The following is a 14,833-nucleotide window of genomic DNA, read 5'->3' on the forward strand; positions in this document are numbered from 1 at the left end:
CATATCTCAATCAATTTTACGATTATAATTTGCAGGATAACTTTGAATACTTCTGCATAGAATGGGGGAACAATCTGTTTTATGACTGATTAGAAAACAACAATGCAGGAGAAGGCTATATTTGGTTGGTATATTTGAAATACTCAAAGATGAAAATATGTGAACCATCATTTATAAGATATGTGAGAATAGGAAGGAATAAGTATGAGTAGAAACACTTTCATTAATGGTAAAGAATATGATAACTAATAATTAAGGAATTGACAGCGTACACTAGAAATATAAATTAAATAAACTTTAATATATACTTTCCGATATTTCAGCAAACGTCACGTTGCAATCTTCTTGGGAACTTATTACTAAGACAAGTGCACACAAGTACTACATAACAGCAAATGAGAACCGAAGCTAGGAAGTTAACGTTTTCCTAGAGTCCTGATGGTGCCCCCCTGGTGGGCTATATTGGTAGTTCTTGGCCTTTGGGCTGAAGTTCTTCTGATAAATGTTTCCCAAATTTGGGGCAGTCTCATGCATCCAAATTTGATGAGGTTTGGCATGTTCCTAAGGGCTGAGGCTGATTCCATGAATAGTCTTTCATATTTGAACTTGCTGCGGTGTATTACTGTGGCTTTCTTCCATCTTATTCTGTGGAGAGTATCCAGAGCATGGTCTGCAAGCCCAGAGTGGCTGTACTTGTGAAATTGGATGTAATCCTTGTGTTCTGAGATTCTGATATTTGCTGTCCTGCCTGTTTGGCCAAAGCAGGACAGTTTACAGCTGCAAGGGACCTGGTATTCTTAGTATTTCCCATAATGTAAAACACATCTCCTAGGAGATGTATGATGTTATACATTATGGTGGGAGGTCACTACCCAGACCGGTTTCGACCTTTATTGAGATCTCATCAGTGAGTAGGTAGACCAAATTAATACTGAGGGTATAGCGAAAAGAACTTATATACTTTGCTTAGCATAGAACTTATATACTTTGCTTATACTTCGTATACCCACCTTTGCTACGAGTTGCCCTAGTTTGTACTACGTGCTTTAGCTCACGCTAGTATAGTTTACTTTTATAGTTTACTATATTCGGCATGAAACTCTTTGATTCCGATCTTTGAGTTTCTTATTCAGTTTTGAAACAATGTGTGATTTCCCCTTAATTTAAATAAACTAAATAAAAGTTTATTATTATCCCTAGAAAATTCTGTTTCTTCCTTGAAACAAAACATGAATGATAATCAGCTTCTAAGTGTTCATATCAGGTGGGTGCAGAGTTGCTTAGAATTAAAATAGAAAAAAAGAATGAGGCCAGTGTATTATGCCTGTTTAAGCATGTTTTCTTCTCATGGGTCTGATTATTTTGCAGGATGAAAAACTGAGTTTCGAGGAGGGAAAAATCCTACCACCTAATGAGACCAAAATATTGTGGAAAGGGAGACTAGGAGGAAAGGGTCAATATTATTATGATGTGCAGTTTGTGGATATAATAAATTTAGTTTAATCCATTATCCAAGTGTAAGCAAACAAAGTTTGCACCTGAAGTATCTTCAGGACTAAGGCAACTCGTGGTAAAGGTGGCCAAGCTCTCATCACTCCTTGTCTTAGTATCTCCCATAATGCAAAGCCCATCTCCTTGCGGACATGTATAATGCAATACATTAAGGGAAGGGCCACTACCCAGACCGGTTTCGACCTTTACTGAATGTTCAAGTACAGGTCAAACTCCAAAATCTCAGTGTTGTTCCCCTCAGTAACAGGTTCACCCTGCCACTGAGAAGAACTCGCAGAACAGGTTGGCTCTACACCGTGGCAGGCTCACCCCACAACCGAGAAGAGCTGCTCATTTGCTCATATCTCATCCGAGGGGTAACAGCAACAGTCATGCCTCAGTTAACTTCACAGGCTACAGCATTGCCATTCATTATCCCCCCCACACCCACCCACCCACCCACCCACCCACCCACCCACCCACCCAGGACCTGAGTGAGAGCAACAGATGAGGTTCAGTTAAAACTTCATGGGCTACAGCATTGCCATTCATCACCCAAGTTTCCAACCGGTTTCGACCTCTGTTGAGTCGAAATCGGTGGGAGTGATACCAAGGTGGAAGCAATGGAGAAGTCATCTTTATCTATATGAGTTGCCAAAAGGTGTTTCAAATTATTATTAAATTACTCTGGATTTAGAGAAAGATGTTGGAAGTTCTTTTCACTTGATTAGACTATAATAAATTTAGTTTAATCCTTTATCCAAATGTAAGCAAAGTTTGTGCCTGAAGTATCTTCAGGACTGAAGCACCTCATGGTAAAGGTGGACCAAGCTCTCATCACTCCTTGTCTTAGTATCTCCCATAATGCAAAGTCCATCTACTTGCAGACATGTATAATGCTATGCATTAAGGGAAGGGCCACTACCCAGACCGGTTTCGACCTTTATTGAGGACTCATCAGTGGGAGCCAGATCCAGTGATGGTGATACCAAGGTGGAAGCAATAGAGAAGTTATGTTTACCTATATGAGTTGCCAAAAGGTGTTCCACCTTATTATTAAATACTCTGGATTAAGAGAAAGATATTGGAAGTTTTTTTCACTTGGTTAGACTATAATAAATTTAGTTTAATCCTTTATCCAAGTGTAAGCAAACAAAGTTTGCGGCTGAAGTATCTTCAGGACTGAGGCAACTCATGGTAAAGGTGCACGAAGTACAGGTATCCCTCATATAACACGGATGTTTGGTTCCATAGAAATGCTGCATTATATAAATCGCATCATGTGAAACTCAGATCACATGGAAAAAGTAGGGTTTGGTTCTGAAGTCATTTTTTCTTTTTAAATTACAGGGTGTTCGGGATAAATTTGACAGTTTCGTAAGGAAAAAGAAAATCTTCTTTGTATCTATTAAATTTAATGAATTGACAAAAAAACATTACAGGCAGAGTTAATTACAATACTATCAACAAGATTTACTCAAAATAACCACCATTAGCATCGATCACAGCTTCAATTCTGCTTCGGAACCTCGAACAAGCTGATGCTACAGTCTCCCTGGGAAGGGCCGCAAAAACTGTTTTAATTTTATCCATTAACTGGGCTTTTGTATTACTGGAAGTGCGATTGGTGTCTTTTTCAACTGCGCCCCATACAAAATAATCCATGGGGTTAAGGTCTGGGGAGTTTGGAGGCCAAACATTTGGACTGGTGAAGTCGTAGAAATTTTCAGACAACCATTTTTGACTTTTCCCAGAGGTGTGGCAAGGGGCCGAATCCTGCTGCCATACATACGGCCTACCATTGGCTACCCTTGTTATCCAGGGCTTGACTACAGTTAGCAACTCCACGAACAAAGCCCGAATTCCAATGCCAGGGTTCTTCAACACCTGTTCCTGCAGATTTGCGAGGAATTCTGCTGTACGAACGCAATCAGATCGTCTGCTAGGGATCTTTCTTCTTGCTACATCCTCGTAGTCACCATTGCAAGTCTCTAGTTCATGCCTGATTGTTTTTACTGTATTCAGGGAGCATTGGGCAGCAGTCGTAATATCCTTATTTTGATGGCGGGCACGAATCATCATGATACAAGTTATTCTCTTCCATGATTCAGGTGGGTTCCAGCTATCCATCCTTTCTGACATCTTGTATATGAATGAAGAAGGGTCCAAACTTTTAAATGAAGAGAAGTGTGTGTTAATACATGTAACTTACGGAAAAATATAATTAATTATAAATATGTAAAATTTATCCCGAACACCCTGTATATAAAAAACAATGATATATCCAACAAAAACATATTTTTATGTAATTCAAGTAATTCATGTAAGTTAAGAAAACATAAACTGTGAAACAAATACCTAGTACAAACTTATAAAAATTACAAATTGTACGTAAACTTCATTGCACATAATGCATAAATGTTTTAGGCAAAATAAAATAAAGTGTATATTTTAGTCATCATCACTGTCTTCAAAAATAACATTTCATAGATGTTCTTTATTTACGAGTGGCCGGACATCTTCATCACTTGAAATCTCTTGGACATCATTTCTATAATTGTCATTGCATACTTCGGCTGGTTTAGTTATCAAGAAGTCAGTAATAAGACCTTGCTTACCACTATGCTACAATTTTTTATTAAGTTCATAATATGGAGCTAAACAAATATCCAATTGTCTTGTGAATTTTCCAGAGTACTCCAATGAGGGATCATTATCCGTAAAATAACTTCCTAACTTTCTTACCAAGTCCGATCCTTCTGCTAATTTCTTTAAAATTAATTCTTTAACAGATTCATCACAATCAGAATCTTCGGCAGAACTTTACCCACCATTTGGTTTGACATCATCTATTAACTGTACCAGTTCCTCCTCATTTAAATCTGTTTCCCCATCAATTAATTCACTAATTTCATTTTCAACCATATCGCAAAAGCCTTCCCCACCAAGAACATGTGCAAGGTTTATTATACGAATTAGCTCGGCATCCACTGGAGGTATGACATTTTGTTCCAGAATAGCAACAGGCCATATTTTTTTTCCAGCAAGCATTCAGAGTAGGGGGTTATAATTCCTTAATGGACAGAGAAATAATTTTCACACAATTCAATATTGAAAACTCTTTCCATGCTTGAGGCAGTGCCATGTTTGGATTAGATTCCATTTTCTCCAAAATTAATTGGAATGTTCGACGAATATAATATGACTTAAATGTTGATATTATTTCTTGGTCGAGTGGTTGAATAAGTGAAGTAGTATTAGGTGGCAAAGAAAGTTATTTTAATATTCAGATGTCTTAAATTTGTTGGGCAGCGTGGTGTATTATCTAAAATTAGTAGAATTCTGAAGGCAATATTCTTTTCTTTGTGTAACTTTCTAGATCTGGTACAAAACACTTGATTTCCAATAAATAGGTAGGGTGGACTTGTTGAGCCATTTCATAGGAAAATTTTAATTTTTGCTTCGAGAGAAATGGAGTTTCTTTTCAATGTTGTTTTTTTTCACTTTTGTTGCAGTTTTAGTGGCCATTACTAGAAAAATAAATATTTTACATAAAAATAACATTACATATTAATTACGTAACTCACCAGAAAATAAAGTGCTCAGCTTGAGATTAACACATTTGTGATTTTTAATGCACTTTCCTGGCAGAAAACGAAAACAATTTTCAATAATAAACACTTTATACAGTAAACAACTGACATACATGCATGTTAAAGGATATTTCTCTAATACAAATTCGTTACTTATACCTACATTCGCAATACAGGCAGACACAAATTTAATGAAGATAAAATTTGATTTTTAAGTCGCACGGTGAAAAATATACTAAAAGACAAAGGATGACTACAATTTGTAGAAATTGTTATATCGAAACCGCATTGTATAAGTACCACATTGAACAAGGGTTATTATGATTTGTAGACTGCGTTATATCGAAACCACATTGTATAAGTACCACGTTATACGAGGGTTGCCTGTATAGGTAAAGATGATTTCTCCAATGCTTCCACCTTGGTATCACCACCTCTGAATCTGGCTCCCACTGACGAGACCTCAATAAAGGTCGAAACCGGTCTGGGTAGTGGCCCTTCCCTTAATGCATAGCATTATACATGTCTGCAAGGAGATGGGCTTTGCATTATGGGAGATACTAAGACAAGGAGTGATGAGAGCGTGGTCTACGTTTACCACGAGTTGCCTCAGTCCTGCAGATACTTCAGGCGCAAACAAAGTTTGCTTACGCTTGGATCAAGGATTAAACTAAATTTATTATAGTCTAACCAAGTGAAAAAAAATTCCAACAATTTGTAGATATCTAGAGTGAGCCTAATGGATAAAAAAATTTATATAAGTATAAGACTGATGGCTTGCAGTTTAATTAATTTGGTGTTTGGCATCTGTAAAATGTGCTGCTGAATGAAGTGGACTTGGACATGCAAAATCAGGGGAACTAAAATCATGGGGGAGGAGTGTGTTTCTGTGTATACATGCACATTGCCACCAATGAGGCAAGCAAGTGTAAGAAGGAACAAAAATGCTTGCAGACTGAGTATACTGCGAGTAAAGCACAGAGAGTATTACTGCAAAAGCATCTAAAATAGCTGAAAAAACACACAAGTAAAGATAAGAATAATATTATACCTCATTATAATGCTTCAATATGGTCCAATACTACTGTGCAAAAGTCTGGTTGTCTGTATTTCTTGGGGGATGAGAAAGAGATGATGTAGTGACAAGTGACAAGATGGCATCAGGTCTATAGAATGCTCCCTTATGAAATGGGTTGAAAATTTATGAATTACAAAAATTTGATAGGTAGAAAAGGGTAGATATGATACGCACATATACAAATTACTTAAAAGGTTTGTTTTACAGGACTGATACAGAGGAAATTTTTTGGTATGTGACAAGTGGAGGGAAAACTAGTGGTGATCCCTAAAATGTGAGCAAGAGTGTGGTTAGCAAGAGCATGAGAACTATATTTTTTTGTTGTTGTTTATTTGTTTGAAGAGTAATGAATGAGGGAAATGGATTACCAGAGTTGGATGTGAATCTGTGAATGAGTTCAAAGTGAAATATGACATATATTGCAAATAATAGTTTGTTGAAAGTTTAGGACCATCTTCGATGTGTCTTCAGACTACATGGAGATGCTGTGCAATAAACAATAACAAGTGAAACAATGCAATGGCAGGAAATGGGTAGATGGGGGCTGAGATTCTGAATCTGATGATAACATCACAAGATTTTTCTGTGTGTTCCCACTGTGTGGAGAAGTCATGCAGTCTCAACCTGGGAGATGGCTAAATGCATGGAATTTTCAGTTAACTTAGGGTACCTATAGGTTTTACATATATATTTACATATATAAATAACATAATGATTCTAACTGGCACTAAGAGTTATGAAGAGATAAAAAGGAAGTCACAAGACAGGATGTTGTGATGTGCTGCTATATTTACCGATTTTCGGATTGATGCACCAAAGAAGAGATCTACAGGTATCTATGAAATAACAGATCAGGTTACTAAGCAAACTTAAGCGACAGCTTAGAGAAGTGTCCTGACATAAAAAACTGAAAGGAAGGGGGGTATTAGCCAGGCATTGAAAGAAGTAGCATCAGACAACATATCTGGGACCAGGAGAATAAATCATGTGAGAATTAAAGATTAGAATAAATCATGTGAGAATTAAAGAATTAAAGTAGCTTAACACGTTGACCGCCGTATGAATCAAATACGATTCACACTACATTTGTTCAATGCGTTGCGTGAATCATATTTGATTCGCATAAAGATTTTTCTTTCAGGCCGTGTAGTTCACCCGTGATTCGTATCTAAATGAAATGCTTATGGGTAATGGAAATGTGGGGCCTGGTAAACAGGTTTATATGGTTAGCACAGTAGAATTTCAACTACACGACCTATTATAGGGGTTTTATTTTTACCTGATTTAGGCCAATTTCTAATGTTGAATAAAACAATAACAATGGTGCTAAATATTTATTTATAATATATGTCATTAGAAATGTTACAAATCATAAATTTTTCTTCTAAACAATTGAAAAACTAATAAACAAAAAAATGTCAAATAATAGACAAATTGATATGAAAAAAATAATTAGGTGAAATTATTATTAACAATTACAAACTACAGTTATGCACAATAGTAAAACAACGAACACAGTAAAATTTTTTGCACTGAACACATTTCCACCGTGTTTGTGTCGCCTTAGATGTTGCATATTTTCTATTATGTTCTTCGGTTAACTTTTTGTAGCAAGATGTACATCTTCTCCTATTACTGGTACCAACCTCTTCTAAAATATGTTTTTCCTTGTCTGAAGTCGAAGCGACATTATTTTCCTTTGGTGTAATTCCTAATAACTCTTTTGCGATTTTTTCTCTAAATTCTGTGATGCTAATGTTTTTATCAGTAACTCGCTTATATACTATAAAAGCGTTCACCACAGCAGAACCTAAAAGAATTTCAACTGCGAGTTTTCGATACCATTTCACACTTCTTCGAAGACAAGAAGCATAGGCTTTTATCTGATCAGATAGATCAATAAAACTTTTGCTTTTGTTATAGTCCATAATAGCTTCCGGCTTTTGCACTTCATTACCATTTCTTGCTGTAAGGGATTTCATTTTGTTTGTGTGTTTTGTTGATAACATAAGCACTTCACGTTTATCGCACCATTTTATTACCACCACCCCTGTGTCACTTTCTTTACCAATTATTTCACCCTTTTTCAATTTCTTCTGGGTAACATCCTGTGGAATTCCCTTTCGATTTTTTCTCAAAGTGCCTACAAGGTGTGTTTGTCTATTCAAAAGTTTGTGCGCTAATTCAATACCGGTATAATAATTATCTACAAATATTGTGCGTCCATGGTCAAGAAGATTCTCACAAAGTCCCATAACAATTGAAGTTGGAACACTATTAGTAGCATTGGTCTTTTCTGCGCCGCAGTATATCTTGAAATCATATGTATATCCATCTTCAATACACAATTTGAATAGTTTTATGCCAAATTTGTGTCGTTTATTCTTGATGTACTGTCGAAAGGCAATACGACCTCGGAAAGGAACTAAAGTTTCATCAACGCAAATATTACTCGAAGGCGTCATTATTTTCTGGAAATTTTTTCTTATATGATTTATGAGAGGTGTAATTTTATAAAGTCTTTCAGAAGTATTTCCACCCTCGTTGTCTGTGAAGTGCCAGTTACTGAGAAGAAGATCGAACCGATTCCTTGACATAACTTGTTTGATTTCTGTAGAATAGAGGATGTTATTCGACCAATAACACTCTAATTTTGGCATCTGCACTAAACCGAACCAAAGACCCAAAAATATCTTCATTTCATTGGGATTTGTGTTTTTCCACTTTCTTATCCTTGCTTTTGGTAAACTTCTCTTACTGAGTTTTTGAAGAGCGTATCTGTTAGTTTCTTGCACCATTAGGTCCAGCAGTCCTTCATCAACAAACATAAAAAAGAAGTCTACAGGCTGTTTATCATGCATTTCTTCAATAACATTTTGTTTTATTCCAAAATTATTATCCACAAACTGAAAATGTTTTAGTTTATCACCTGTAATTTCATTCCATTGTAGGTCGGTTGAATTCACATTTCCAAGTATTTCATCTGAGGAATTTCTTATAACATCATCAATTGTTTGGTCTACAGAATGAGCAGCAGTAAACTGAGATGTACTAGGAGCGAAAACTTCGGTATTACCAGTTGTAGATACTTTTATTCTCTTCCTAGCAATGAGAGAATCAGAATCTGAAGACACAGAACTAAGATCACTTCCGTAGTAACTTTCCGTAGAATATTCATATGGTTCGTCATCAGATAGAACTTCATTTATCAAGGCTTCTAAATGACGTTGCTCTTTTTCGTAGTCTCCCATATTAGGGCAATTTATAACAATATTTATCACTATAACAAATTTATTCCACCGGACAAAACACTCAACACATATAACTGTTCGTAAGCGTCATATATATCCAAGTTTGACCTTGTGTGAAGTGCGAATCACGTGTGCACCGCTCGGCCCAGCAGTAAAAAAATTCTTCTCAGGCCGCGCGGTGCACACGTGATTCGCACTTAAAAAATCTATTTAGCTGCATGAAATAAATAAAAAATCATAAAATATGATTATTTTATGTTACTTTAAGCAAATTGTAAAACAAAAAGAAGTTGGCCTGGGGATCAAAAAATTTTTTAACATTACGGCAGTCAACGTGTTAAGCAGGAATTGCAAAGAAAGAAAGAAAAATGATGTGGAGATAATAGAAAGATGATTAGCAGGCACATGAGCAGTACAAAGCACAGGCAAAAAGGGTGACTATGAGGAAAGCAAAATCAGATAAGAAGAAATTAGCTGAGAAGGCAAAAGAAAATCTCAGAGTTATTTTGTAATGTGGCAAGTATAAAGAAGAATAATTATGGAAGATAACTTTAATGAATGCAGATGGTAGGGAGATGAGAGAAAAAGGAAGAAAAAGTTGGGTAAACACTGAGTGATAACTTTGTGTGGGTATATAAACCAGGTGAAAATACTAAAACTGCTGATTTTGCCAAGACTGGAGAGAACATAGGTAGATGAACTAGAGGTTCTTAGAATATTTTGTACTATCAACATGAATACAGCCATAGGAATGGATAGAATATCAACTTATATGTTATGAGAGATTATTGGCAGTGCCTCTAACCACATGATTTAATTAAAGTCTCAGCTTCATCAAAGTCCTAAGGGAGTGAGTGGTATGAGGGCAGCAGAATATTTTCATTAGAAAAAAAAAGGTGGCTCCAAGAAAGGTAGCAAGTCACAGACCAATCAAAATTTTGGGAGCAGTGGCAAAAATATTTGAAAAGTTAGTTAAAGGCAGAATTCAAGAGGAATGGTGAACACAAATATGATATTATGGAGGGGAAGGGGAAGAGTTTTTTGAAAAATATCATTCACACCTCATTATACCCTCTATCCTATTCTTCATTGGAGACAAATTTATATAAAAAAAAGTATGAATAAATTCTACAGCATAATTATAATAAAGCATAATAATAATAATGGTTGTCTATTTAATGTTAAAAAATGTAAGGTTTCACTTTGGAATGAAAAAATTATATACCATGTATCACACTGATGGTACTGGATTGCAGGAAATTGATGAGGCTAGGAATTTAGGGTGAGCATTATTAGGGTGAGCATTATTAGGGTGAATATTATGGTGAGTAGAGAATTGAAGTTCAGAGGGTATATTTCACAAAAGTTGACAAAACAGCTTAAAGGATTACTTGTATGTTGAAAAAGAGACACTAATAAGTAAAGAAAGAAAAGTTATTATAACCCCCCCCCTTTATAAGGATATGATTCAGCCACATCGAAAAACGTGCACAGTTTTGGTCACCTAGAGCTTCTTTGGGGGATCAGGAGGTGATGAAGTGGATCAAGAGCCACGTGACCAAGCTAGTGATAGATCGTTGGAATGCTCCCTATGAGGTACAAGTTGCAAAGTTTATTTGACAGCAGAAAAGGAGACATGATAGAAACTTATAATTTACTAACAGTTGCTTTATAAGACTGACACAAGTTTTTCAATACACAACAAATAGAAAATTAGGAGGTAACAGCATGGCTAATCAGGGTGTACAGACTACATTTTTTTTGTTTAGAGAGGGTGAGTGAGTGGACAGAAGTAGTTGTGAGTGATATGACAGTGAGTTTAAAAAGAGGTATGATAGGTATTGTGTGTATAAAGATTAATCTGGGTCTCCCATGATGGGTCTTCTGACTCTATACCCACATAATAATATATAATAATTTAAATAACATGTTTGCAATAATAGTTTAAATTTACCTATTATTGCTAAAGAAATTCCAAATACCATTTTTTAAAAATCTGGATTTTATTATTATTATTACGTGACATATCCAGGGAGTCCAAAGACATGTCGAGGGAGGGGGGGGGGCCTACTCCGCTCAATTCACCAACTACAACGAAACAACACAATTAAAGAAATAACGAAGTGATGACCCTGTGTGGTCTGGCCACAGGATCACTGCTCTATCTTACTAACCTACTCAGCTATTAATAAAATCAGTATATATCTATGCCTTTATCCAGTCAAACTAGATAAAGAAATGGATACACCATGATAATGATAAACTTTGCAAAGGCATTTGACAGGATACATTACAAACTCCATCGCATAATTACTTACTATTATAATAATGGAATTAACTCGCGTAAAATATTCTTGATTCGTAGAATTTTCACCTGAGTATCACAGGCATCATCAGTACAGGTACAAAGGTTAATTAAACAATGACTGTTATATTCACAAAGCACCACCTAAGTAACTAAGGTTAAATTTCCTAAATTTATTTTAAAAAAAAAATTTCATTTTTATTTTTTTATATATATATATATATATATATATATATATATATATGTGTGTGTGTGTGTGTATACAATCACAAGTTAGGAAAGATTTGCTGATTTATAGAGTACTAAGTAACTAAGGTAAATTTAGGAAATTTAACCTTAGCTACTTAGGTGGCACTTTGTGAATTTAACAGTTATTGTTTAATTAGCCTTTGTACCTGTACTGATGATGCCTGTGATAGTCAGGCAAAAATTCTACGAATAAAGAATATTTTACGTGAGTTAATTCCCTTATCATAATAGTAAGTAATATGTCTACTCATGGTATTTCCTTACTGAAACTTCCATCGCATAAATTGGGGAGCAATGGTTATGAAGCTGATAACATATATAAGTGCATCTAATGACATCAGACAAACTGCAAAGAATAGTAGTATATGGAAGAAGAGAATCTAGGAAATGCCAAGTGATCAAGTGCTAAGGATTCTGTAATTGGGCTACTTCTGTTTATAGTATACATTTACATTAATTATACAAAAAATTATTTGGAGGAGAAATGTCTGGTTGTTTGATGATGAAAAATTGAGTAGGGTGCTGGTTAGAGGCCTACTCAACTAATGAAATGATGTAGAGATATTGCATTATCTATATTAAAGATACCAGAGAGTGAATAAAGGAGAACCCACAATTTAATGTGGCAAGTAAATGGTTAGGCACTTTGGAAAACAGATTTACTGTGTATCATATTCACAGAGAGATTTGGCAGGAAACCAATGAGAAAAGGAATCTGGAAGTGATGGTGGACAGGAAGTTGAAGTTCAGAGGATATATTGAAAAAGTGGACAAAACAGCTCACAGGATTACACTTGGATGCTGAAGAACATGTTGACGAGCAGAGATAAGAAGGTTATTATCCCACTTTATATGGCACTTAACTATTATGCACAGATCTGGTTGTTTGGATTTCTTGGGGATGGGAAGCAAATGACCAAAATGGTCATTTGCTTCTGACCTGTGACCTTCTTCTCTATGAGAACAGGCTGAAAGATTGTGAATTATTAGCTTTAGTGATAAACAGATATGAGGGGATGTGACAAAAACATGTAATTTACTAAAGTGGTCTTATATAGTGAATGCTGAGGAAATTTTCTATACTACACAGCAGAAAAAGAATCACCCTTGAAATTGTGTATATTGTGCTTAACAAAGGTACTAAGACTACTTTTTCTTTTCTTTTTTTTAACTTGTGTGGGGGGAGGGTAGTGAATGAGTGAAATGGAGTTGTCAGATTAAGCTGTTTTGTTAGTGAATGCGAATGAGAGATACGTTACGTGTTTTGCTAATAATGTTACGTGGGCCTACTGCCTTAAGTCTTTGGACGTCATGAAAGTTCCCACCAGTAATAATATTTATTATCAAGAATTTTAAAGAAAACTACTGCACTTATTTGAAAAGCGCCTCATAGCGCCTTAATTCTCTTAACACATTGCAAGAATAAAATAACGATTCTGGTAACCTTCGTTTCTTTTCATACTCATTAAATGCAGCATTTCGTGACGCTTACCAATATGTATTTTCCTTCGAAATTTCCGCCTTCCGAAAGTTCTGAAAACTTCAGTTGTTGGGCGATCGGATTTATATATGTACGTATAGCTTTCAATCCCAAATCAATAGTGTCATTACTTTTATTCATTGCATAGCACTCTGTCACGCTTGAATTATATAAAAAGACTAAATAAGTACTTGTGTAAAATAAAATAGCTACTGTTCATTAATACGGAATTATATCAAATAACCGCTACAATTTATTCGAAACACACATTTACTAGAAAAAATTTGAATACGCCGCCATCTGTTGATCAAATTCTACAGTTTGCAAAACGATATATATTTAAAACTTGCTGCATTTACTCGAATATAACTAGCACTTTTTTCTCCAAAGTTAAAGTTAAAAAATCGTGATGCGAGATATATGCGGGGATTTGCGTAAACTAAAATTTTTTCAGGAAAAAAATAAATTGGTGTTTATAATTAAATCCTCAGTATTCATTATAATTTATAATTGTTCACATTATTTATTTACATTATTTATAAAAGAGCCTGTGTAGCTCAGTGGATGTGGCGTAATATAAATAAAAACATAAGCAATGTATGTATTTTAAGAATAAGATGTGCATTTAAATTAAGTTAATAAAATAATCATCCAAATTATGTGAACAAAGATATAAAATGAAGATATATGTAAAACGAATTGTACATATGGAAAATGTCAATGTTAACATATATATGTATGTACAGTATATGTATGTGGATAAATATATGTATATATGTATATATGTATGTGGATGGATATATATATATATCTGATAATGGAACTTATAAATAGACTGAAATCACTATGTAACATATACCATCAAAAATAACACCTCAAACAGTTCAATAGGACAAGGAAAATAGAAATTGAGCATGTGATGTTGTATCTTATTTAAACAGTGATTGTAAAACAGGTGTCATAAATATATTGTAACGAGTAAATGAAAATGCCTAATAGAATTAGCAGCCTATGTACAAATTGTAAATAGCTGTATATATATGTATTTTTAAATGTACACAGCTGCTGTTGTTGATACAAATAAACTCATTTGGATGTGGCGTTTGTACACAACGGCCCTTGACCACGAAGGAAGACCTCTTGGTTTTGAATCTAGTCGTCGACTAGAAGAAATTTTTCTAAACCTTTTTTCAACCGGTTCCCGACATAGTCGATCTCTGGCACGGGCAAGCGGGTTTTTTCTCCCGGAAACTCGGGTTTTTCGTCCTGTAAACTCAAGAAAATCGACCGTAGAACCCACATTATTTCAGACATTAAATACGAGTGTTAGGGTTAGGAACCACGAGATGGCGGCACTTGTTGAGCCCTCTCTTCTTCACTGCGTGC

At 35.2% G+C, this 14,833-nt stretch overlaps 1 protein-coding gene across 2 annotated transcripts in view; it reads right to left on the minus strand.

Annotated features, from left to right (window-relative positions):
- Nucleotides 1–13,688, minus strand: part of LOC150108495 (protection of telomeres protein 1-like) — a 492,786-nt gene extending 479,098 nt beyond the window's left edge. For both annotated transcript variants that reach the window (XM_090415908.1, XM_090415909.1), the window contains exon 1: nucleotides 13,460–13,688. In XM_090415908.1, the coding sequence (XP_090272034.1) occupies nucleotides 13,460–13,588 (129 nt within the window). In that variant the 5' untranslated portion in view covers nucleotides 13,589–13,688. The remainder of the gene's footprint in view (nucleotides 1–13,459) is intronic.
- Between the last annotated feature and the right edge of the window lie 1,145 nt (nucleotides 13,689–14,833).

Source organism: Typopeltis vanoorti, chromosome 3 (assembly GCF_054136105.1).
Source record: "Typopeltis vanoorti isolate ZY-2024b chromosome 3, IOZ_Tvanoo_1.0, whole genome shotgun sequence".
In the NCBI taxonomy this organism is placed as follows: domain Eukaryota; kingdom Metazoa; phylum Arthropoda; class Arachnida; order Uropygi; family Thelyphonidae; genus Typopeltis; species Typopeltis vanoorti.